The 26,382-nt window shown below is 43.5% G+C and overlaps 1 protein-coding gene across 1 annotated transcript in view; it reads left to right on the forward strand.

Moving 5' to 3' along the window:
- Positions 1 to 26,382, forward strand: part of cracr2aa (calcium release activated channel regulator 2Aa) — a 159,689-nt gene that overhangs the window by 131,049 nt on the left and 2,258 nt on the right. Inside the window, exon 17 of the mRNA XM_072269306.1 lies at positions 16,720 to 16,796. Coding sequence (XP_072125407.1) covers positions 16,720 to 16,796 — 77 coding nt within the window. The remainder of the gene's footprint in view (positions 1 to 16,719; positions 16,797 to 26,382) is intronic.

Here is a 26,382-nt window from a genome sequence, read left to right on the forward strand (position 1 = left end):
CTTGTGCGATCCATGGGAGACTCACCTCTTACACCATCACTACCTCAGAAGAAGCGTTGGAAGTGAGGGAGAAGGGCCGGTGTCCTGGTGAGGCTGAGACGGCGTGCAGCTCGACTGCCGCTCCCTAGCGTACTCCTGGCTAACGTTCAGTCCCTGGACAACAAGCTGTGCAAACTGAGAGCAAGAATCTCCTACCAGCAGAAAACAAAGGAGTGCAACGTTTTGTGCTTCGTGGAGACCTGGCTGACAGAGGAAATACCGGATCATGCTATTGAGCCCTCTGGGCTCTCCCTGTTCCAAGTGGACAGGTCAAAAAACCTCTCTGGGAAGAGTAAAAGAGGAGGGGTGTGCTTCAAGGTCAACAATGCTTGGTGTGACCCCCAGAATGAGCATGCCTTCAAATTATTTTGTTTCCCAGACCTGGAATACCTGGGGCTGCTGTGCACACCCTACCGCTGCGTTCACAGTTGTTATCATCACAGCAGTGTACATTCCGCCGCAAGCTGATACTGACCTGGCTCTCAAGGAACTGTACGAGACCATCAACACGCTGGAGGCGGCACACCCACAGGCTGCCTTCATCGTTGCCGGTGACCTTAATTGAGCATCGCTGACGGAAGTCTCTCCGAAGTTTTGTCAGCGCATCCAGGTGAGCACTTGTGGAGATAACACACTTGACCTCTGTTACATAGAACAACATAGAATAGTACAGCACAGTACAGGCCCTTCGGCCAACAATGTTGTGCCGACCCTCAAACCCTGCCTCCCATATAAGCCCCCACCTTAAATTCCTCCATGTACCTGTCTAGTGGTCTCTTAAACTTCACTAGTGTATCTGCCTCCACCACTGACTCAGGCAGTGCATTCCACGCACCAACCCCTCTCTGAGTAAAAAAACCTTCCTCTAGTATCCCCCTTGAACTTCCCACCCCTTACCTTAAAGCCATGTCCTCTTGTATTGAGCAGTGGTGCCCTGGGGAAGAGGCGCTGGCTCTCCACTCTATCTATTCCTCTTATTATCTTGTACACCTCTATCATGTCTCCTCTCATCCTCCTTCTCTCCAAAGAGTAAAGCCCTAGCTCCCTTAATCTCTGATCATAATGCATACTTTCTAAACCAGGCAGCATCCTGGTAAATCTCCTCTGTACCCTTTCCAATGCTTCTACATCCTTCCTATAGTGAGGCAACCAGAACTGGACACAATACTCCAAGTGTGGCCTAACCAGAGTTTTATAGAGCTGCATCATTACATCGTGACTCAAACTCTATCCCTCGACTTATGAAAGCTAACACCCCATAAGCTTTCTTAACTACTCTATCCACCTGTGAGGCAACTTTCAGGGATCTGTGAACATGTACCCCGAGATCCCTCTGCTCCTCCACACTACCAAGTATCCTGCCATTTACTTTGTACTCTGCCTTGGAGTTTGTCCTTCCAAAGTGTACCACCTCACACTTCTCCGGGTTGAACTCCATCTGCCACTTCTCAGCCCACTTCTGCATCCTATTAATGTCTCTCTGCAATCTTCGACAATCCTCTACACTATCTACAACACCACCAACCTTTGTGTCGTCTGCAAACTTGCCAACCTACCCTTCTACCCCCACATCCACGTTGTTAATAAAAATCACGAAAAGTAGACGTCCTAGAACAGCTCCTTGTGGGACACCACTAGTCACAATCCTCCAATCTGAAGGTACGCCCTCCACCACCACCCTCTGCCTTCTGCAGGCAAGCCAATTCTGAATCCACCTGGCCAAACTTCCCTGGATCACATGCCTTCTAACTTTCTGAATAAGCCTACCGTGTGGAACCTTGACAAATGCCTTACTAAAATCCATATGGATCACATCCACTTCACTACCCTCATCTATATGCCTGGTCATCTCCTCAAAGAACTCTATCAGGCTTGTTAGACATGATCTGCTCTTCACAAAGCCATACTGACTGTCCCTGATCAGACCATGATTCTCTAAATGTCTATAGATCCCATCTCTAAGAATCTTTTCCAACAGCTTTCCCACCACAGACGTAAGGCTCACTGGTCTATAATTACCCAGACTATCCCTACTGCCTTTTTTGAACAAGGGGACAACATTCGCCTCCCGCCAATCCTCCGGTACTATTCCCATGGACAACAAGGACATAAAGATCCTAGCCAGAGGCTCAGCAATCTCTTCTCACCTCGTGGAGCAGCCTGGGGAATATTCTGTCAGGACCCGGGGACCTATCTGTCCTAATGTATTTTAACAACTCCAAGAACTCCTCTCCCTTAATATCAACATGCTCCAGAACATCAACCTCACTCATATTGTCCTCACCAGTATCAAGTTCCCTCTCATTGGTGAATACCGAAGAGAAGTATTCATTGAGGACCTCGCTCACTTCCACAGCCTCCAGGCACATCTTCCCACCTTTATCTCTAATCGGTCCTACCTTCACTCCTGTCATCCTTTTTTTCTTCACATAATTGAAGAATGCCTTGGGGTTTTCCTTTACCCTACTCGCCAAGGCCTTCCCATGCCCCCTTCTTGCTCTTCTCAGCCCCTTCTTAAGCTCCTTTCTTGCTTCCCTATATTTCTCAATAGACCCATCTGATCCTTGCATCCTAAACCTCATGTATGCTGCCTTCTTCCACCTGACTAGATTTTCCACCTCACTTGTTACCCATGGTTCCTTCACCCTACCATTCTTTATCTTCCTCACCGGGACAAATTTACCCCTAACATCCTGCAAGAGACCCCTAAACATTGACCACATGTCCACAGTACATTTCCCTGCAAAAACGTCATCCCAATTCACACCCGCAAGTTCTGGCCTTATAGCCTCATAATTTGCCTTTCCCCAATTAAAAATGTTCCTGTCCTCTCTGATTCTATCCTTTTCCATGATAATGCTAAAGGCCAGGGAGTGGTGGTCACCGTCCCCCAGATGCTCACCCACTGAGAGATCTGTGACCTGACCCGATTCATTACCTAGTACTAGATCTAGTATGGCATTCCCCCTGGTCGGCCTGTCCACATACTGTGACAGGAATCCATCCTGGACACACTTAACAAACTCTGCCCCATCTAAACCCTTGGAACTAATCAGGTGCCAATCAATATTAGGGAAGTTAAAGTCACCCATGATAACAACACTGTTATTTTTGCATCTTTCCAAAATCTGCCTCCCAATCTGCTCCTCTGTATCTCTGCTGCTACCAGGGGGCCTATAGAATACCCCCAATAGAGTAACTGCTCCCATCCTGTTCCTGACTTCCACCCATATTGATTCAAAAGAGGATCCTGCTACATTACCCACCCTTTCTGTAGCTGTAATAGTATCCCTGACCAGTAATGCCACCCCTCCTCCCCTTTTTCTGCCCTCTCTATCCCTTTTAAAGCACTGAAATCCAGGAATATTGAGAATCCATTCCTGCCCTGGTGCCAGCCAAGTCTCTGTAATGGCCACTACATCATAATTCCATGTATGTATCCAAGCTCTCAGTTCATCACCTTTGTTCCTGATGCTTCTTGCATTGAGGTACACACATTTCAGCCCTTCTACCTTACTGTCTTTACACCATTTATTCTGCTTCTCTTTCCTCAAAGCCTCTCTGTATGTTAGATCTGGCTTTACTCCATGCACTTCTTTCACTGCTCTATCGCTCTGGGTCCCATCCCACTCGCAAATTACTTTAAACCCTCCCGAACCATGCTAGCAAACCTACCTGCAAGGATATTGCTCCCCCTGGAGTTCAGGTGCAATCCATTCAATCTGTACAGGTCCCAGCTTCCCCAGAAGAGATCCCAATGATCTGAAAATCTAAAACCCTGCTCCCTGCACCAACTCCTCAGCCACACATTCAACTGCCATCTCCTCCAATTCTTACCATCACTGTCACGTAGCACTGGCAGCAATCCTGAGAACGCCACCCTTGAGGTCCTGTTCTTCAGCCTTCTGCCTAGTTCCCAAAACTCACACTTCAGGACCTTATCCCTCTTCCTGCCTATGTCGTTGGTACCAACATGTATCACGACTTCTGGTTGCTTTCCCTCTCGTACCAGGATGTCGTGCACCCAGTCAGAGACATCCCGGACCCTGGCACCCGGGAGGCAACAAACCATGCGGGTGTCCTTCTCACGTCCACAAAATCTCCTGTCTGCTCCCCTGACTATAGAGTCTCCAATGACGACAGCTCTCCTCTTCTCCGTCCCACCCTTCTGCACCACCGGGTCAGACTCAGTGCCGGAGCCCCTGCCATCGTGGCTCACACCTGGTCGGTCGTCCCCGCCAACAGTATCCAGGACGGTAAACTTATTATTCAGGGGAATGGCTACAGGAGTGTTCTGCACTACCTGTCTGCTCACCTTCACTTTCCCCCCTCTGACTGTCACCCAACAACCTGCTCCCGACAGCCTAGGTGTGACTACCTCCCTGTAGCTCTCATCCATGACTGCCTCATTCTCCCTTACCAGTCGAAGGTCATCCAGCTGCTTCTCCAGATTCCTTACATGGTCTTCCAGATCGCCCAGCTGCATGCACTTCTGGCAGATGTGACTCTGCGGGAGAGGGGAGATCCCCCAAGACTGCCACATCTCATGTGAGAGGCACGTCACCATCTCAGGAGACATTGTAAAAACTAACTGTGAGCTAGCTTGTCCTCCCTTCCGCGATGCTTACAAAGCTCTCCTTTGCCCAGCTTTTGGGAAATCAGATCACTCTTCAATCCTGTTTCTGTCGACGTACAGGCAGAAGCTGAAACAAGAGGCGGCCATAGTTAAAGCCGTCCACTGTCGATCTGACCAATCGGCCTCCATGCTGTAGGACTGCTTCGACGACGTCGACTGGAATGTCTTCCATGATGAGGATGTCTCCGAGTTCACGGATGGAGTCACATGCTTCATCCGGAAGTGCATCAACGATGTTGTCCTCTGAAGTCAGTCAAGGTCTTCCTGAATCAGAAACCCTGGATCAATAGCTCTGTGTGAGCAGCACTTACCACGTGGCACAGAGCTTATGTTGTCGGCAATCAGCAGGAGCTCAAGAAAAGCAGCTATGATCTGCGCAAAGTTATCAAGGCTGCAAAACAACAATACAGGGACAAGATCGAGTCAAGGTTCACAACGAATAGCACACATAACTTGTGGCGAGGGCTGAATACCATCGTAGACTTCAAAGCCAAACGTTGTGGTGCCACCAACATCGCGGCCTCTCTTCCAGACGAGATCAATTGCTTTTACACTCGGTTCGATGTCACTAACTCTGAGCCTCCGAGGAAAGCCACCGCTAGGAACTGCAACCTGGTCATCTCTGAGGCTGAGGTAGACAGATGTTTCCAATGAGTGGACAGTCGCAAGGCTGCGGGACCGGACAGCATCCCAGTGCGAGTATTCAGGATGTGTGCAGCACAACTGGCAGGTGTGTTTACAGACACTTTAAATCTTTCCCTCTCCCAGTGTAGATTGCCCTCCTGCTTCAAATTATCCACCATTGTCCCTGTACCAAAAAAGACCAAGGTAACATGTCCGAATGACTGGCGTCCTGTCGCACTCACCTCAATAATAAGCAAGTACTTTGAGAGGCTGGTCAAGGACTACATCCGTAGCTTGCTACCACCCACACTGGACCCCCTACAATTAGCCTACCGACACAACCGATCGACAGTTGACGCAATAGCCTCTGCCCTACATAGCGCCCTGACACATCTGGAGAAGAAGGATACTTATGTGAGAATGCTGTTCTTGGACTACAGTTCAGCATTGAACACCATAATCCATCCAGACTTGACAGGAAGCTCAGAGACTTCAGCCTTCACCCTGTCTTCTGTAGCTGGATCCTGAACTTCCTGTCAGATCACCAGCAGGTGGTAAGAGTGGGCTCCATTACCTCCACCCCTCTGACTCTCAACACAGGAGCCCCTCAGAGCTGTGTACTAAGTCCGCTCCTTTTCTCCCTGTATACCCACGACTGTGTTGCCACCCCCAGCTCTAATCTTCTAATTAAATTTGCCGATGACACTATGTTTATTGGCTTTATCTCAAACAATAATGAGATGGCCTACAGGGAAGAAGTCATCTCTCTGACACAGTGGTGTCAAGAAAACAACTTCTCACTCAATACCGCGAAAACAAAGGAGCTGGTTGTGGATTACCTCACTACAGGAAGGATTGGAAACTACAGAAAGGGTGCAGAGGAGATTTACAAGGGTGTTGCCTGGATTGGGGAGCATGCCTTGAGTGGGTTTCCGGTGATGTCATTGTCTAGAATGGCAGCTTAAATCAATAGCTCCTCCAGAAAAACATATATTTTGCCCCATTAATCTATCAAATATAAGATCTTTCGAAAATATCTGAATTGATAAGGGGGCAAGAATGGGGAGAAAGAATGGAGATTAAAAAAAAGCATCACTGCAGAGCCTGTGGACGAAAGGGGTGCAATGAGTGGCTTGCCTACATGAGTGCGTGATAGCGAGGCTGACGATGGGACTCGTTCAGGCGAAGCGGCAAATATGATAAAAATTCTGGAAGAGACACGGGGATTCCAAAAAGACATAAAACAGTAACTAAATGATATCAAGTCAGAGCTCGCCAACGTCAATCAAAAAATAGTGGTGACAGAAGCACGAATTGAGAAGGTGGAAGATAGTGTGCAAAACGTGGAACGGATACTAAGAAAGATGATAAAAATATTAAATCAACAAGAAAGTAAACTGCTTGACCAGGAGGGAAGATCACGACGGAAAAATATCAGGATATACAATGTTCCTGAAGGAGGGGAGGGTTTGTCTATGATGGAGTTTGTAGGAAAGTTGCTGTGGGACGCACTGGAGATTCCCTTCACCATGGAGCTTGAACTAGAGAGGGCACATCGTGTGCTCATCCCGAGGCCTATTGGAGACAGAGAAGATAAGCCACACTCAGTAGTAATTAGATTCCTTCGATGCAATACCAAGGCAGAGATTCTACAAAAGGCCTGGGAAGAAGAGGGTGTTTTTGAATGGGAAATTTTGATCAAGGTTACCCCCCAGCGGTCCTGCAGAAACATAAGGAATACTCCGAAGTAAAGCGAATATTAAAGCAAGGAAAGATTAGATTCCAAGCTCTGTACCCTGCTAAACTGTGAGTGTTTTATGAAGGTGGGATGCAACTGTATCAGACAGTGGAAGAGGAGACTACAGACATGAACAGAGGGATGCCCGTCAGTGTGATCAAACCGAGGGAAAGCCTGGCTGAGCAGTTATCCCGATCTGCTTGGGAAATAGTAAGAGAACCAAGAAAGCAGGGGACAGGAGGAGGGCGAGAGAAGAATATCAGGAAGAGACTGTTGAGTTTTCCGAAGACAGCCCTCACCCCCTCCAGAAGAGCCATAAGGTTTGGCTAACTTTAAAAGTGTTGATAAGCTAAACGGAAGCAAAAATAGACGGTGCTATACCTATCTCAAGAAGTACTTATTATAATGTAGATTTTATATTACTCTTTTTTTTTATTCATTCATTCACTCTTTTTTTCCCACCTAAATCAGAATATATATATGGGAGGAATACACAGGGAAATCTTTTCTGTGTAATGAACATAGACTTGTTCACTTACTTTTATGGGTCCTGTAATGGGGGCCCCCAACTCACAGGTAGGAGAGACTATCCCCCACATCTAGGCATTTCCTCCAGCTCAGCCCAGGGTCATCTACTAGAGACCTCAGCCTTGCAATCACACCTTCGTTGCCTTTTTTTTATTATTCGCATTTCTTGGTTCTTATTTGTTCAGGCAGTAGATTGATTAAGTTTTATTCTGCTAATTTCAATGATATATTGACAGATAAATACACATGGATAAGGACAAGGTAAAATTCATTTCTTTTAATGTCAATGGGCTGTTGAATCCAATCAAACACAGTAAAATTCTATCCAAAATAAAAAGAGAACAAGCCCATGTAGTATATTTATAGGAAACTCACTTAAGTGATAACGAGCATGGAAAACTAAAGAGAATGGGCTTCATTAATTTGTTTTTCTCCTCATATAAATCAGAACATAGGAGAGGAGTTGCTATTCTTATCTCAAGCAAGCTAAATTTTGAAAAAGTATTTGAAATGGGAGATAAGGAGGGCAGATATATTCTGGTTACTCTATTGAATAAATATGCACCCCCAAAAAGTGATATTAGTTTCTTTCAGAAAATTACTAATATTATGGTAACGGAAACAGAAGGTCTCCTGATATGTGGGGGAGACTTAAATTTACAATTACAACCAAAGTTAGATTCTTCCAATAGAAAAACCTATGAAACAAAATCCTTACACAAATAAGTGAATATACTTTTTGAGGATATTGGTCTAATTGATATATGGAGGGACCTTTTCCCTGACAGAAGGGATTACACTCATTATTCTGCCCCTCATTCTGTATATACAAGAATAGACTATTTCATAACATTTGGAAAAGACAAAGACAAAATAATCACCTGTGGAATTGGGACAATAGATGTAAGTGACCATGCACCTATATATTTATCTGTTGATTTTGACCTACAACCAAAGGATACTATTTGGAAACTAAATTCAAGTCTACTCAATGATCCCTACTTTAAGGAACAAATTAAAAAACAAATTGGTCTTTACTTAGAATTCAATGATAATGGAGAGGTTTCACTTCCCATTCTATGAGATACTCTAAAGGCTGTCTTAAGATGGAAAATTATAGCAGTATCTTCATATAAGAAAAAAATAAGGAATAAAACATTAGAGGAATTACAAAATAGGCTGAAGGAACTAGAAAAAAAACACAAATTGAATTTGGCACAGGATACATAAGAGGAAATTTTTAAAAATAGGAATGAAATTAATAGTTTGGCTACGCAAGAAATCAGGAAAATTTTAATGTTTCTGAAACAGAGACGTTATGAAAGTGGATCTAAGTCTATGAACATACTGGTGTGGAAATTGGTAAAAAAGATAGCAGAAAATACAATTCATAGAATTAGGGATCCAAGAACAAAAATGATAAAAAAAAAATAAGCTAAGTGAAATTCAAGAAGCTTTTGAAGTGTTTTTCAAAACTCTATATTCCAAAGTTCCAGGGGGAAACATAACCCAAATTGACACCTTCCTGAATTCTCTAGAGTTACCCACTTTAAGCGAAGAACAAAATAGAACGATGACTGCTGACATAACTGAAGTTGAACTAAAAGTTGCAATGAGTGGGCTTAAATTAAGCAAGTCACCAGGATCAGATGGGTATATGGCAGAGTGGTACAAAGAATTTAAAAATGAGTTTATTCCTGTCTTACTCCCCACACTGAACTGGGCTCTAAAAAAGGCACAAATGCTCCCCAGCTGGAAGGAAGAGATAATCTCAGCTATTCCAAAAGAAGGCATGGATAAAATGGAATGTGGGTCATTTAGACCAATACCCATTCTTAATGTAGATTATAGATTATTTACCTCCATCATGGCCAAACGATTAGAAGAATTTCTACCCATACTGATGCATAAGGATCAGACAGGTTTTATACAACAATGCCAAGCACAAGACTTCACATTATGGATCACATACAAAAAATAAAATCGAAGCAATAGTGATAAGCGTGGACACTGAAAAGGCATTTGATTCTGTTAATTGGAATTTTCTTCACAGAGTTTTACATAGATTTGGTTTACATGACACAATTATTAAAACTATACAGGCACTATATGACAACCCTACTGCTAGGATTAAAATCAATGGATATTTATCAAATAGTTTTACCCTAAAAAGGGGCACGAGCCAGGGTTGTGCATGGTCACCTCTACTCTTCGCAGTATATCTAGAACCATTAGCTCAATGTATCAGACAAAATGAAGACATCAGGGAAATTACTATTAAAGGGACAGACCATAAATTGGCCTTTTACGCGGATGACATTTTGATCTATCTAGGGCAACTAACATACTCTTTACCTAAATTGATGCAATCCTTTGAACAATATGGTCAATTATCAGGATACAAGATCAACATAGATAAAACCCAATTACTTTCATATAACTATAGCCCACCAAGAGAAATTGAAAGTAGATATCCTTGGGCATGGCAAACAGAGTCTGTCAAATATTTGGCACCATTATGCCAAAAAATTTGGCAAAATTATCAGAATGCAATTATCAGCCTTTATATAAAAAATTAAGGAAGATATAACAACATGGAACCTAATTCTTTTTTTGAGTCACAGTTCAAGGATTGAAACTATTAAAATGAATATAGTGCCCAGGCTATTATATCTCTTTCAGACCCTACCAATAGAGATTAATCAAAATCAATTCAATGAATGGAACAAAATGTTATCAAGATATATATGGCAAGGTAAAAGGCCTAGAGTTTGTCTCAAAACTTTGCAATTAGCCAAGGAAAATGGGGGATGGGGCCTACCTTCTCTTAGAGATTATTATTTTGCAGCACAGTTGAGAGCCATGATATGCTGGTGCAACCCATCATGTGACGCTTGATGGAAAAACATTGAGGAGGGATACTTCCCATCCCCATACAGGCAATTTTGGCTGATAACAACCTACAAAGGTACATAAATACTATTGATAACCCATGGGTGAAATGGAACCTGAAAATATGGAAAACTGTTACAGAAGAATATAAACTAGGGGGAGATATTGCAATTCTTAAATAGTGTGCATCTGACTCAGATTTTATGCCAAATAAACTGGATGCCAGACCTAGGGACTGGACAGCTAAAGAAATAACAGTTCTTCACAATATAATGAAGGAAGGAACACTGGTCAGCTTTGAAATGCTTAAAGCGAAACACTTTTTAGAAAAACAAGACTTTTATCAGTATTTACAGATTCGACAGTATGTTAATAGGAGGGTTAAAAATGTAACCAAGGCAAGTACATGTTTGATAGAGCTATTTAGAAAAGCATTTAATTCAGATAATGGTAGTAGAATCATTTCAAGTGTGTATAAAGGTTTGTCAAATCTTAAAACACATTTGACTTCATACATTAAAACAAAATGGGAGAAGGAAGGAGGAATAATAATATCTGAGGAAGAATGGACAATAATATGGAGGTATCAATGGAAGTGTACCAGTTCACAGAAATGGAGGGAGTCCGGGTGGAAAAACTTGATAAGATATTTTATTACACCCTCTCAGAAATCTCATTATGATAGTAACCCCCTGTTTGCTGGAGAAATTGTGGAAATCAAAATGCAAACCATTATCATATTTTCTGGGAATGCCCCGTTATCAAGGAATATTAGAGTGGGATACACAATGCCCTACAAGACATCTTTAAATGTGAAATACCCTTAGGAAGTAGGACCATATATTTTGGATATATACCTCAAGAATGGTTGAAAAGAGATAAATATTTAATGAATATACTGCTGGTGGCTGGTAAAAAGACTCTTACCAGGAAATGGTTATCACAGGAGAGCCCAACTTTAAATGCATGGTTGGAAATTACAATGGACATTTACAAAATGGAGAAAATAACAGCATCTGTTAATCATAAGTTGGAACAGTTTGATTCATACTGGGAAAAATGGTTTAACTACATAACACCTCATAGGCCTGATTTTATTCTCACAAGTGCTGATGTTGGAGAGGGTACAGAGAAGATTCACTAGAATGATTCTGGGAATGAGAGGGTTAACATATGAGGAACGTTTGTTCGCTCTTGGACTGTATTCCTTGGAGTTTAGAAGAATGAGGGGAGACCTCATAGAAACATTTCGAATGTTGAAAGGCATGGACAGAGTGGATGTGGCAAAGTTGTTTCCCATGATGGGGGAGTCTAGTACGAGAGGGCATGACTTAAGGATTGAAGGGTGCCCATTCAGAACAGAAATGTGAAGGAATTTTTTTAGTCAGAGGGTGGTGAGTCTATGGAATTTGTTGCCATGGGTGGCAGTGGAGGCCAAGTCATTGGGTGTATTTAAGGCAGAGATTGATAGGTATCTGAGTAGCCAGGGCATCAAAGGTTATGGTGAGAAGGTGGGGGAGTGGGACTAAATGGGAGAATGGATCAGCTCATGATAAAATGGCAGAGCAGACTCGATGGGCCGAATGGCTGACTTCTGCTCCTTTGTCTTATGGTCTTATGGTCTAAGTCAATGAATAGGTTGTAAAAAAAAAGATCACTCCCTACTTGTACATAGTTTTCTCCTTTTGCTTGTTCTTTCTTTCCTCTTTTCTATAAGTGTATACCTGAGATAAATATTATGTGGAGATTTGTGGCAAATGTGACTATATGATATATATGTACAATATCTGAAATACATCTTATGGAAATGTTTGTTTGATGATGAACTTCAATAAAAAATAAATTACAAAAAACAAGAATAGGTTTAGTGATCTCGGCCTTTTCTCCTTGGATGGAGGATAAGAGATGAGATGATGAGAAGCATTGATCGTGTGGATAGTCAGAGGCTTTTTCCCAGGGACGCAGTTTTAAGGTGCTTGGAAGCAGGTACAGAGGAGATGTCAGGGGTAAGTTTTTACGCAGAGAGTGATAAGTACGTGGAATAGGCTGCCAGCAACAGTGGTGGAGGCGGATACGATAGGGTCTTTTAAGAGACTCCTGGATAGGTACATGGAGCTTAGAAAAGTAGAGGGCTATGGGTAAGCCTAGTAATTTCTAAGGTAGGGACATGTTCGGCACAGCATTGTGAGCTGAAGGGCCTGTATTGTGCTGTAGGGTTTCTATGTAATATTAATACATTTGATTTTAGCGTATCTCTCTCAAACTGCAGGGTGAATTCTATCATATTATGATCACTGTCTCCTAAAGGTTCCTTTCCTTAAGCTCCCTAATCAAATCTGGTTCATTACAGAACACACAATCTAGATTTATCTTAGTGGGCTCAACTGAAAGCTGCCCTAAAAATCAATCTCCTTTTCTCAGGATCCAGCACCAATCAGCTTTTCCCAATCTGCTTGCATATTGAATTCCCCCATGATCATGGTAACCGTCCTTTTTACATGCCTTTTCTATCTCCCATTGTAATTTGTGCCCTACATATTGTTTACAGTTTGTGGGCCTATATATACTGTAAATCCTATCAGGGTGTTTTTGCCCTTGCAGTTTCTAACTCTACACATCTTCTTTTCCAATCTTTTTGTTAATATCAAAATGTTAAACATAACATAGTATTAAAACAAAGCTATTGGGATTACATTAATAATTAGCATATATAAATATAAGCTCAGTTAGCACATGGATATTGAACCTCCCAAAATCGTACAAAATACGAATATAATATGAGAAAAAAAATGCAGAAGTAACATGAAAAAAGAAAAAAAAAACAAAATACCCCCCAAAAATACTAATCTAAACAATACTAATCAACTAAACTAAACTAAAGAAAGTAAAAAGACATGGGCTATTGTGTTACGTCAAATAGAACCATTAGTGTCATTAACTCTGCTCCCCTCTCCATATATTTGAAAGTAATAGGATAGGTTTGGAAAAGATCAAATTACATCATATAGAAGTGTTGAATAAATGGCCTCCAAGTCTTTTCGAATTTTATAGAAGGATCATAAATGACACTTCTAATTTTTTCTAAATTTAAACACAACATAGTTTGAGAAAACCAATGAAATGTGGTGGGAGGATTAATCTCTTTCCAATTCAGCAAAATGGATCTTCTAGCCATTAATGTAAGAAATGCAATGATCTGACGAGCTGAAGAGGTTAAATGATTTGGTTCTATCATTGGTAAACCAAAAATTGCAGTAATAGGGTGACTCAGAACAGTTGAAATAATATCAAAGATATCTTTCCAGTATTTTTTCACAAAGGATATGACCAAAACATATGAGTTAAAGAAACTATCTCAGAGTGACACCTATCACGTACAGGATTTATATGAGAAAAATAACAAGCTAATCTATCCTTAGACATGTGGGCGTTATGTACTACTTTAAACTGTATCAGCACATGTTTAGCACATATAGAGGACGAATTAACTAATTGAAGAATTTTTTTCCCATTTTTCAATAGGTAAAGTAAGCTTAAGTTCCCTTCCCCAATCATTCTTAATTTTATTAGATAAGTCTGGACGTATTTTCATAATTATATTATAAATAGTTGCTATTACACCTTTCTGAAAAGGACTTAAATCCAAAATTTTTTCCAAAATATCTGTTGGATGTAGATTCAGAAAGGTAGGAAGAACAGTATTTAAAAAGTTTCTTATCTGTAAATATCTAAAGAAATGGGATCTAGGCAAATTATATTTATTAGATAATTGTTCAAAGGATATGAAACAATTATCCAAAAATAGATCACAAAATCGTAATATACCTTTGGATTTCCAAACCAAATAGGCTTGATCCATAATAGAGGGTTGGAAAAAAAATTAGATATAATAGGACTTACTAGAATTTTTGAAATTGAAACCATATTCATAAAGTATATTTAACTATTGGATTATCCATTTGTTTATACAATTTAGAAAGAGCAAAGATTATTTTCTATTCTGTTGGTTTGATCTCCCTTTTTTCACTTATTTCGGGGTACTAGGCAGGGATGTCCTCTTAGTCCATTATTATTTGATATTGCTCTAGAACCTTTAGCAACTGCTATTCGAGATTCAACTAATATTCTTGGTATTACCCGTGGGAATGAGATACAAAGGTTATCATTATATGCAGACGATTTGTTACTTATATATTTCCAATCCTGAGAAATCCATTCCTGCAGTTTATCCTTGTTGGCTCAGTTTAGTAATTTTTCTGGTTATAAATTGAACCTTAATAAGAGTGAACTGTTTCCGCTGAATATGCAGGTTCCGATATATGGTTGTTTACCATTTAGATTGGTTACCAACTATTTCACTTATTTAGGGGTTGAAATTGCAAAAAAGCACAAGGATTTATTTAAGGCTAATGTTTTACCTTTAAATGTCAGATTAAACATCTGTTTAAACATCCAGAACGAGGGGTCACAGTTTGAGGATAGAGGGGAAGCCTTTTAGGACCGAGATTAGGAAAAACTTCTTCACACAGTGAGTGGTGAATCTGTGGAATTCTCTGCCACAGGAAACAGTTGAGGCCAGTTCATTGGCTATATTTAAGAGGGAGTTAGATATGGCCCTTGTGGCTACAGGGGTCAGGGGGTATGGAGGGAAGGCTGGGGCGGTGTTCTAAGTTGGATGATCAGCCATGATCATAATAAATGGCGGTGCAGGCTCGAAGGGCCGAATGGCCTACTCCTGCACCTATTTTCTATGTTTCTATGTTTCTATGTTTGCTAAATGGTCACCAATGTCTCTGTCATTGATAAGTCGATCAATACTATCAAGATGATTATTTTACCTAAATTCTTATATTTATTTCAAGCGGTGCCAATCTTTATTCCGAAATCCTTTTTTGATAATGTTGATTCTAAAATTTCTTCATATATATGGCAGGATAAAAATCCTAGGTTAGGTAAAAGACATTTACAGAAGTCTGAAAAGGAGGGTGGCCTGGCATTGCCGAACTTTGGATTTTACTATTGGGCAATTAATATTCGATATTTAAAATTTTGGACATGGGATTGGACATAATTTCAAATCCACATTGGGTAAATCTTGAATGTAAATCTGTTCAAGGGTTTTCACTGGGTTCTATTTTAGGGACTTCTACACATCTTCTAATCTTCTGATCCTCCATCATTTCTTCCTTGTCATAATAATTCTGATTCTTGGGAAATTATCTCCTGCAGAGAATTTGAGAGAAATACAACTGTTCCTGTCGTAGAATTCAGAAGTGGTTGAGGTGAATAGTATACAGTAATTAGTTTTAAGGAGTCTTTAACTGGCCCTTGACCATCCAATGTTCCAAGGTTCCAAAGGTACATTTAATGTCAGAGAAATGTACACAGTATACATCCTGAAATGCTTTTTCTTTGCAACCATCTACAAAAAAAAATGAATGATAGTTAAATGTTAGAACCCCAAAGTCCCCCCAGCTCCCCTCCCTCCTACACATAAGAGACAGCAAAAAACGATCCCCCCCTCCCCCATGCCCCATGGGCAAAAAAAAGCATCAGCACCCACCACTGAGCATTCAAATGTGAGCAAAGACACAGACTTGCAGTAACCCAAAGACTACTCGTTCACCCAGTATTCGACATACCACAGGCTCTGTCTCTCCCTAATAAGGAAGAAAGAGATGTCTCCATTTCACAGCGAGAGGGGAGACATAACAAACAACTCGCTGACTTACGATGTTAAAAGTCCATTGCGTCGCTTTTTCTGAGCTCTGTGCCCAAAGATCTCAGCTCTCTGGGCACACAGCCGTATATCTTCCAACTCCCACGACACACCAATCTCCTGCCCGGACATCGACCTTCAATCCACCAGTCTCCGTAACCACGAGATCTCAGCCCTCTGAAGGCGGACTCTTATTAGCCTGTGCCCTTGGCGTGCCGGACAACTGTCAGTCGTGAAACCCCGAAAGCAGGTCCTATTCCCACAAAGAACCGTGGTCACTATGTAACTCCAGGTCAGGGTCTTCAAAAGAACCTTTGAAAGGGAAGAATAGAGATATGAAAGATGGAAATAGAGCTGTTTCTGAAGATGCACGCAAAGGAGTTGCCATTAGGTGCCATTAATTCTCTAAGCATTCTCCATGAATTCATAGAGCTGGATTGGGAATAATGGGAGAAGCTGGAGGGATGTGGGCTTTGACTGGATTTGATGGGTCTCTGTGTACGTTTTAGAGCAGATTCAATCTAACTGAAACCCTTTTTACAGGAATCCAATATGATCTTCTATGAATGCAGTGCCTTCACTGGTGCCAACATCACTGAAGCTATCATGCACTTGGCAAGGTAAGAGAGGAACAATCTGAAAAACCATGTTACAGTTCTTTGGTTTCAACGCTTCAGCATTCAACCACTTGTTACAAGGATTATTCCTTAGTAATAATGATCAGAGAGGCACAGAGAATCTGTGATTACTGACAATACCTTTATTGTCTAAACTAACAAGCATGTAGAAAGGTGGGTTAGTAAGTTTGCTGATAATACAAAGGTTGGGGGTGTTGTGGATAGTGTGGAGGATTGTCAGAGGTTACAGCGGGACAACAATAGGATGCAGAACTGGGCTGAGAAGTGGCAGATGGACTTCAACTCAGATGAGTGTGAAGAGGTTCATTCTGGTAGATCCAATTTGAAGACAGAATATAATATAACCGGTAAGACTCTTGGCAGTGTGGAGGATTTGAGAGATCTTGGGGTCCATGTTGATAGGACACTCAAAGCTTCTGCACAGGTCGACAGTGTTGTTAAGAAGGCATATGGTGTGTTGGCTTTCATCAACCATGGGATTGAGTTCAAGAGCCGTGAGGTAATGTTACAGCTATAAGAGACCTTGGTCAAACCTCACTTGGAGTAATGTGTTCAGTTCTAGTCACCTCACTACAGGAAGGATGTGGTTGCTATCAAGAGAGTGCAGAGGAGATTTACAAGGATGTTGCCTGGATTGGAGGGCGTACCTTATGAGAATAGTTTGAGTATACTTGGCCTTTTTTCCTTGTAGCGATGGAGGATGAGAGGTGACCTGATAGAGGTATATAAGGTAATGAGGGGCATTGACCGTGTTGATAGCCAGAGGCTTTTTCCCAGGGCTGAAATGGCTAACATGAGGGGGTTAGTTTTAAGGTGCTTGGCAATAAGTATCAAGGGGTTGTCAGGGATAATTTTTTCACACAGAGGGTGGTGGGTGTGTGGAATGCACTGCCAGTGGCAGTGGTGGAAGCTGATACAATAGGGTCTTCAAAGAGCTTCTTGGATAGGTACATGGAGCTTAGAAAAATAGAGCGCCATGCGGTAGGGAAATTCTAGGCGGTTTCTAGAGTAGGTTACATGGTCAGCACAACATTGTGGACTGAAGGGCCCGTGATGTGCTGTAAATTTCTATGTTCTATGTTCATGTGAATTCATACTCTAAATACCTGTGTGCACACCCACTAGGTTTCCCTTACTCTCCTGAATAGTCAAACAATAGTAAAGTTAATACCCCGACAAAGGAATTTATACTGGCCAGAAATCCCTCGTAGTCCTGATCCATTCCGCACACGTTCCACGTAGGGTCATTCACACGTGTTTGTGACGGCTAATTTTCAGAATTGTCGTTACTTTGCGTTCGAAGCCTCTGCTTTTATATTCATTACTTACCAGTTCAAATGCTGCATTTCAGTATCATTGGCTATGGGTTATTTGACTGAGTTTTAACACCTTATTGGCTCAAGTTTAAGGGCTACACAACTTCATGCCTTGGGTAGCTTCTTTTGTTCTGTTCAACACTAGCTCAAAGCATACTAACCAGGTCACTCAGACACTGGACCAAGCTAACGAGATTACATCTTTAAAACTGCCATGTTCCACAATACGCAGCTTATCTGCAAATGATCTCAGGTTTAGAAGGTCAATAGCAGAAACTCTTTGTGTCCACATTTAATTGCTCTGATTAGATTATTCCAGAGTAAGAATCAGTTTTCCAATAGTTCACAAAATGGAGGTTACAGAACAGCTTCACAAAATGGCAGTATCCATTCCTTTGACCTCATGGCAAGAACAAAAACAATTGGCCTGTCTGTTTCACTGTCCTTGATTCATTTGAATTCACTAATTTGTAGACACCTAATTAATTGTTTTCATTATTTATTGAGATGATTAAACTAGTTCAGTCCAACTGTTTTGTTCTGTTCATTCTAAATGTGGAGGAACAGCAAGGGGTGGGAATTAAATTTACGGAGATATCTGCATATTTACTCTTCCCTATATTAAAATCTGAGGCTCATATTCCTGATCGGTAGGGCATCAAAGGATATGGCAAGAAAACTAATTTGCAAAGGGGATGGGACCCGGAGCAATAGAGCAGTGAAAGAAGTGCATGGAGTAAAGCCAGATCTAACATATAGAGAGGCTTTGAGAAAGAGAAGCAGAATAAACGGTGTAAAGGTAGTAAGGTAGAAGGGCTAAAGTGTGTGTACCTCAGTGCAAGAAGCATCAGGAACAAAGGTGATGAACTGAGAGCTTGGATACATACATGGAATTATGGTGTAGTGGCCATTACAGAGACTTGGCTGGCACCAGGGCAGGAATGGATTCTCAATATTCCTGGATTTCAGTGCTTTAAAAGGGATAGAGGTGGGGTAAAAGGGGAGGAGGGGTGGCATTACTGGTCAGGGATACTATTACAGCTACAGAAAGAAAGGGTGGATAATGTAGCAGGATCCTCTTTTGAGTCAATATGGGTAGAAGTCAGGAACAGGAAGGGAGCAGTTACTCTACTGGGGGTATTCTATAGGCCCTGTGGTAGCAGCAGAGATGCAGAGGAGCAGATTGGGAGGCAGATTTTGGGAAGGTGTAAAAATAACAGTGTTGTTATCATGGGTGACTTTAACTTCCCTAATATTGACTGGCACCTGATTAGTTCCAAGGGTTTAGATGGGGCAGAGTTTGTTAAGTGTGTCCAGGACGGATTCCTGTCACAGTATGTTGACAGGCTGACTAGGGAAAATGCCATACTAGATATAGTATTAGGTAACGAACCGGGCCAGGTCACAGATCTCTCAGTGGGTGAGCATCTGGGGGACAGTGACCACCGCTCCCTGGCCTTTAGCATTATCATGGAAAAGAATAGAATCAGAGAGGACAGGAACATTTTTAATTGGGGAAGGGCAAATTATGAGGCTATAAGGCTATAACTTGCGGGTGTGAATTAGGATGATGTTTTTGCCAGGAAATGTACTATGGACATGTGGTCGATGTTTAGAGATCTCTTGCAGATGTTAGGGATAAATTTGTCCCGGTGAGGAAGATAAAGAATGGTAGGGTGAAGGAACCATGGGTGACAAGTGAGCTGGAAAATCTAGTCCAGTGGAAGAAGGCAGCATACATGAGGTTTAGGAAGCAAGGATCAGATGCGTCTATTGAGGAATATAGGGTAGCAAGAAAGGAGCTTAAGAAGGGGCTGAGAAGAGCAAGAAGGGGGCATGAGAAGGCCTTGGTGAGTAAGGTATAGGAAAACCCCAAGGCATTCTTCAATTATGTGAAGAAAAAAAGGATGACAGGAGTGAAGGTAGGACCGATTAGAGATAAAGGTGGGAAGATGTGCCTGGAGGCTGTGGAAGTGAGCGAGGTCCTCAATGAATATTTCTCTTTGGTATTCACCAATGAGAGGGAACTTGATACTGGTGAGGACAATATGAGTGAGGTTGATGTTCTGGAGCATGTTGATATTAAGGGAGAGGAGGTGTTGGAGTTGTTAAAATACATTAGGACAGATAAGTCCCCAGGGCCTGACGGAATATTCCCTAGTCTGCTCCACGAGGTGGGGGAAGAGATTGCTGAGCCTCTGGCTAGGATCTTTATGTCCTCGTTGTCCATGGGAATGGTACTGGAGGGTTGGAGGGAGGCGAATGTTGTCCCTTTGTTCAAAAAATGTAGTAGGGATAGTCTGGGTAATTATAGACCAGTGAGCCTTACATCTGTGGTGGGAAAGCTGTTGGAAAAGATTCTTAGAGATAGGATCTATGGGCATTTAGAGAATCATGGTCTGATCAGCGACAGTCAGCATGGCTTTGTGAAGGGCTGATCGTGTCTAACAAGCCTGATAGAATTCTTTGAGGAGGTGACCAGGCATATAGATGAGGGTAGTGCAGTGGATGTGATCTAGACCATAAGACAAAGGCAATGGAGCAGAAATAGGCCATTCGGCCCATCAAGTCTGCTTCACCATTTTGTCATGAGCTGATCCATTTTATCCTATTTAGTCCCACTGCCCCGCCTTCTCACCATAACCTTTGATGCCTGGCTACTCAGATACCTATCAATCTCTGCCTTAAAGACACCCAATGACTTGGCCTCCACTGCTGCCCGTGGCAACAAATTCCATAGATTCACCACCCTCTGACTAAAAAAATTTTTTTCGCACTTCTGTTCTGAAAGGGTGCCCTTCAATACTGAAGTCATACCCTCTCGTACTAGACTCCCCCATCATTGGAAACAACTTTGCCACATCCACTCTGTCCATGCCTTTCAACATTCGATTTTAGTGGATGGATTTTAGTAAGGCATTTCACAAGGTTCCACATGTTAGGCTTATTCAGAAAGTCAGAAGGCATGGAATCCAGGGAAGTTTGGCCAGGTGGATTCAGAATTGGCTTGCCTGTAGAAGGCAGAGGGTCGTGGTGGAGGGAGTACATTCGGATTGGGGGAGTTGTGACCAGTGGTGTCCCACAAGGATCGGTTCTGGGACCTCTACTTTTCGTGATTTTTATTAACGACCTGGATGTGGGGTTAGAAGGGTGGGTTGGCAAGTTTGCGGACAACACAAAGGTTGGTGGTGTTGTGGTTGTGTAGAGGATTGTCGAAGATTGCAGAGAGACATTGATAGGATGCAGAAGTGGGCTGAGAAGTGGCAGATGGAGTTCAACCCGGAGAAGTGTGAGGTGCTACACTTTGGAAGGACAAACTCCAAGGCAGAGTACAAAGTAAATGGCAGGATACTTGGTAGTGTGGAGGAGCAGAGGGATCTCGGGGTACATGCCCACAGATCCCTGAAAGTTGCCTCACTGGTAGATAGGGTAGTTAAGAAAGCTTATGGGGTGTTAGCTTTCATAAATCGAGGGATAGAGTTTAAGAGTCGCGATGTAATGATGCAGCTCTATAAAACTCTGGTTAGGCCACACTTGGAGCATTGTGTCCAGTTCTGGTCGCCTCACTATAGGAAGGATGTGGAAGCATTGGAAAGGGTACAGAGGAGATTTACCAGGATGCTGCCTGGTTTACAGAGTATGCATTATGATCAGAGATTTAGGGCTTTACTCTTTGGAGAGAAGGAGGATGAGAGGAGACATGATAGAGGTGTACAAGATAATAAGAGGAATAGATAGAGTGGATAGCCAGCACCTCTTCCCCAGGGCACCACTGCTCAATACAAGAGGACATGGCTTTGAGGTAAGGGGTGGGAAGTTCAAGGGGGATAATAGAGGAAGGCTTTTTACTCAGAGAGTGGTTGGTGCGTGGAATGCACTGCCTGAGTCAGTGGTGGAGGCAGATACACTAGTGAAGTTTAAGAGACTACTAGACAGGTATATGGAGGAATTTAAAGTGGGGGGGGTTATATTGGAGACAGGGTTTGATGGTCGGCACAACATTGTGGGCTGAAGGGCCTGTAATGTGCTGTACTATTCCATGTTCTATGTTCTATATTCTAAGGTAGATGTGTGGAGTTGAGTGGGATCTGGGATCAGCCATAATGGAATGGCAGAGTAGACTTGACGGGCTGAATAGCCTAATTCTGCTCTTATGTCTTATGGTTTTATATGTTAGAAACCTTTCCTGATAATGCACCTGTCCATAAAAAATTACTATAAAAATTGTAACTGTTTACATTTCTACCACTTTCTCTGACAGCTCTGCACACACTATTCTCTGTGGAAAAACCTGCCTCACAGATCTCCTTTGCCCCTCACTTCTTAAATTTATGACATTTAGTTTTAGACTACCTTAATCTGTGAAACAGACTGTGATGACCCACCTTGTCAATTCCCCTCTTGATTTTATAAACAACTCACAGCATCCGTTAGTCTTGCAAGACCATGGATCTGCACCTGGAAAGTCTTCACTCTCCAGGGCGCAGGGCTGGGCAAGGTTGTATGGAAGACCAGCAGTTACCCATGCTGCAAGTTTCCCCTCTTCATGCCACCAATGTTGTCCAAGGGAAGGGCATTAGGACCCATACAGCTTGGCACCAGTGTCGTCGCAGAGCAATGTGTGATTAAGTGCCTTGCTCAAGGACACAACACGTTGCCTCGGCTGGGGCTCGAACTCACGACCTTCAGGTAGCTAGTCCAATGCCTTAACCACTTGGCCACGTGCCCACACAACACACAGCATCACTCCCTATCTAACTCAAGCACTCCTTGTAAAGTTACTCTGCAATCTCTATATCTTAAATACACCCTGTCAAAGAGAATCAGTTATCTGGCTCTCGATAGGGACCAATCACCCAATGTGATCATATCCCGAGGAAGATGAGCAGGGAGTTTGGAGTGGGCTTTGAGGGGGTCTGTGTAGAGATTTTGGGGTGAGCTGTGTCAAGGGTTTAGAGTGGGCTGCATAGGAGTTTTTGTATGGGCTGCGTAGGGGTTTCTGTATGGGCTGCATATGAGTTTTTCTATGGGCTGCGTAGGGGTTTTGATATGGGCTGCGTAGGGGTTTTTGTATGGTCTGCGTAGGGGTTTTGATATGGGCTGCGTAGGTGTTTTGTATGGGCTGCGTAGGGGTTTTTGTATGGGCTGCGTAGGTGTTTTGTATGGGCTGCGTAGGGGTTTTTGTATGGTCTGCGTAGGGGTTTTGATATGGGCTGCGTAGATGTTTTGTATGGGCTGCATAGGTGTTTTGTGTGGGCTGCGTAGGGGTTTTTGTATGGGCTGCGTAGGTGTTTTGTATGGGCTGCGTAGGGGTTTTTGTATGGTCTGCGTAGGGGTTTTGATATGGGCTGCGTAGGTGTTTTGTATGGGCTGCGTAGGGGTTTTTGTATGGTCTGCGTAGGGGTTTTGATATGGGCTGTGTAGGGGTTTTGTATGGTCTGCGTAGGGGTTTTTGTATGGGCTGCATAGGGGTTTTGATATGGGCTGCGTAGGGGTTTTGTATGGGCTGCGTAGGTGTTTTGTATGGGCTGCATAGGGGTTTTTGTATGGGCTGCGTAGGGGTTTCTGTATGGGCTGCGTAGGTGTTTCTGTATGGGCTGCGTAGGTGTTTTGTATGGGCTGCGTAGGGGTTTCTGTATGGGCTGCGTAGGTGTTTTGTATGGGCTGCATAGGGGTTTTGATATGGGCTGCGTAGGTGTTTTGTATGGGCTGCACAGGGGTTTTGATATGGGCTGCGTAGGTGTTTTGTGTGGGCTGCATAGGGGTTTTGATATGGGCTGCGTAGGGGTTTTTGTATGGTCTGCGTAGGGGTTTTGATATGGGCTGTGTAGGGGTTTTGTATGGGCTGCGTAGGGGTTTTTGTATGGTCTGCATAGGGGTTTTTGTATGGTCTGCATAGGGGTTTTGATATGGGCTGCATAGGGGTTTTGATATGGGCTGCGTAGGTGTTTTTGTATGGGCTGCGTAGGTGTTTTGATGTGGGCTGCGTAGGGGTTTTGTATGGGCTGCGTAGGTGTTTTGTATGGGCTGCGTAGGTGTTTTGTATGGGCTGCATAGGGGTTTTGATATGGGCTGCGTAGGTGTTTTGTATGGGCTGCATAGGGGTTTTTGTGTGGGCTGCGTAGGGGTTTTGATATGGGCTGTATAGGGGTTTTGATATGGGCTGCGTAGGTGTTTTGTATGGGCTGCATAGGGGTTTTTGTATGGGCTGCGTAGGGGTTTTGATATGGGCTGCGTAGGTGTTTTGTATGGTCTGCATAGGGGTTTTTGTATGGTCTGCGTAGGGGTTTTGATATGGGCTGCGTAGGGGTTTCGTATGGGCTGCGTAGGGGGTTTTGGGGAAGGCTGAGTAGGGTTCTTTGGGAGGGAGTGCATGGTGGGGTTTTGGGATGGTTTGCGTAGCAGCTTTGAGGTGGACTGTTTAGGGGTTTGGGGTGGGCACCGTAGGGGGCTTTGGGATGGACTGTGTTGAGATTCTGGGTTGGGCTGCTTAGAGGGGTTTTGGGATGGGCTGCAAAGGAGTTGGGATGGGCTGCGTAGGAGGGTTTTGGGGTGGGCTGTGTAGGGGGGTTTAGGATTGGTTGCATGGGGGGTTTGGGATGGGCTGCATGGGGGAGTTTAGGATGGGTTGCGTAGGGGTTGGATGGGCTGCATGGGGGGTTTGGGATGGGCTGCGTGGGGGGGTTTGGATGGGTTGCGTAGGGGTTGGATGGGCTGCGTGGGGGGGTTTGGGATGGGTGGCGTGGGGGGGGTTTGTATGGGTTGCGTAGGGGTTGGATGGGCTGCGTGGGGGGTTTGAGATGGGCTGTAGGGGGGAATTGGGAAGGGCTATGTGGGGGGGTTGGTCAGGGCTGCGTAGGAGTTTGGGAAGGGCTGCGTAGGGGTTTGGGAAGGGCTGCGTGGGGGAGAGTTTGGGATGGGCTGCAAAGCGGGGTTTGGGATGGGCTGCATAAGGGGGTTTTGGGATGAGCTGTGGGGGGGTTTGTAATGGGCTGCGTAGGAGGGGGATTGTGATGGGCTGCGTAGGGGGGGTTTGGGATGAGCTGTAGGGGTGTTTTGGGATGGGCTGTAGGGGTGTTTTGGGATGGGTTGTAGGGGGGTTTTGGGATGGGCTGTAGGGGGGTTTTGGGACAGTTTACGTAGGGGGGGTTTGGGACGGGCTGAGTAGGAGGGGGTTTGGGATGAGCTGTAGGGGGTTTGAAACATAGAAAATAGGTGCAGGAGTAGGCCATTCGGCCCTTCGAGCCTGCACCGCCATTTATTATGATCATGGCTGATCATCCAACTCAGAACCCCGCCCCAGCCTTCCCTCCATACCCCCTAACCCCCGTAGCCACAAGGGCCATATCTAACTCCCTCTTAAATATAGCCAATGAACTGGCCTCAACTGTTTCCTGTGGCAGAGAATTCCACAGATTCACCACTCTCTGTGTGAAGAAGTTTTTCCTAATCTCGGTCCTAAAAGGCTTCCCCTCTATCCTCAAACTGTGACCCCTCGTTCTGGACTTCCCCAACATCGGGAACAATCTTCCTGCATCTAGCCTGTCCAATCCCTTTAGGATCTTATACGTTTCAATCAGATCCCCCCTCATTCTTCTAAATTCCAATGAGTACAAGCCCAGTTCATCCAGTCTTTCTTCATATGAAAGTCCTGCCATCCCAGGAATCAATCTGGTGAACCTTCTCTGTACTCCCTCTATGGCAAGGATGTCTTTCCTCAGATTAGGGGACCAAAACTGCACACAATACTCCAGGTGTGGTCTCACCAAGGCCTTGTACAACTGCAGTAGTACCTCCCTGCTCCTGTACTCAAATCCTCTCGCTATAAATGCCAGCATACCATTCGCCTTTTTCACCGCCTGCTGTACCTGCATGCCCACTTTCAATGACTGGTGTATAATGACACCCAGGTCTTGTTGCACCTCCCCTTTTCCTAATCGGCCACCATTCAGATAATAATCTGTTTTCCTATTTTTGCCACCAAAGTGGATAACTTCACATTTATCCAGATTAAATTGCATCTGCCATGAATTTGCCCACTCACCCAACCTATCCAAGTCACCCTGCATCCTCTTAGCATCCTCCTCACAGCTAACACTGCCACCCAGCTTCGTGTCATCTGCAAACTTGGAGATGCTGCATTTAATTCCCTCATCCAAGTCATTAATATATATTGTAAACAACTGGGGTCCCAGCACTGAGCCATGCAGTACCCCACTAGTCACTGCCTGCCATTCTGAAAAGGTCCCGTT

This window comes from Mobula birostris, chromosome 9 (genome assembly GCF_030028105.1).
Source record: "Mobula birostris isolate sMobBir1 chromosome 9, sMobBir1.hap1, whole genome shotgun sequence".
Lineage (NCBI taxonomy): Eukaryota > Metazoa > Chordata > Chondrichthyes > Myliobatiformes > Myliobatidae > Mobula > Mobula birostris.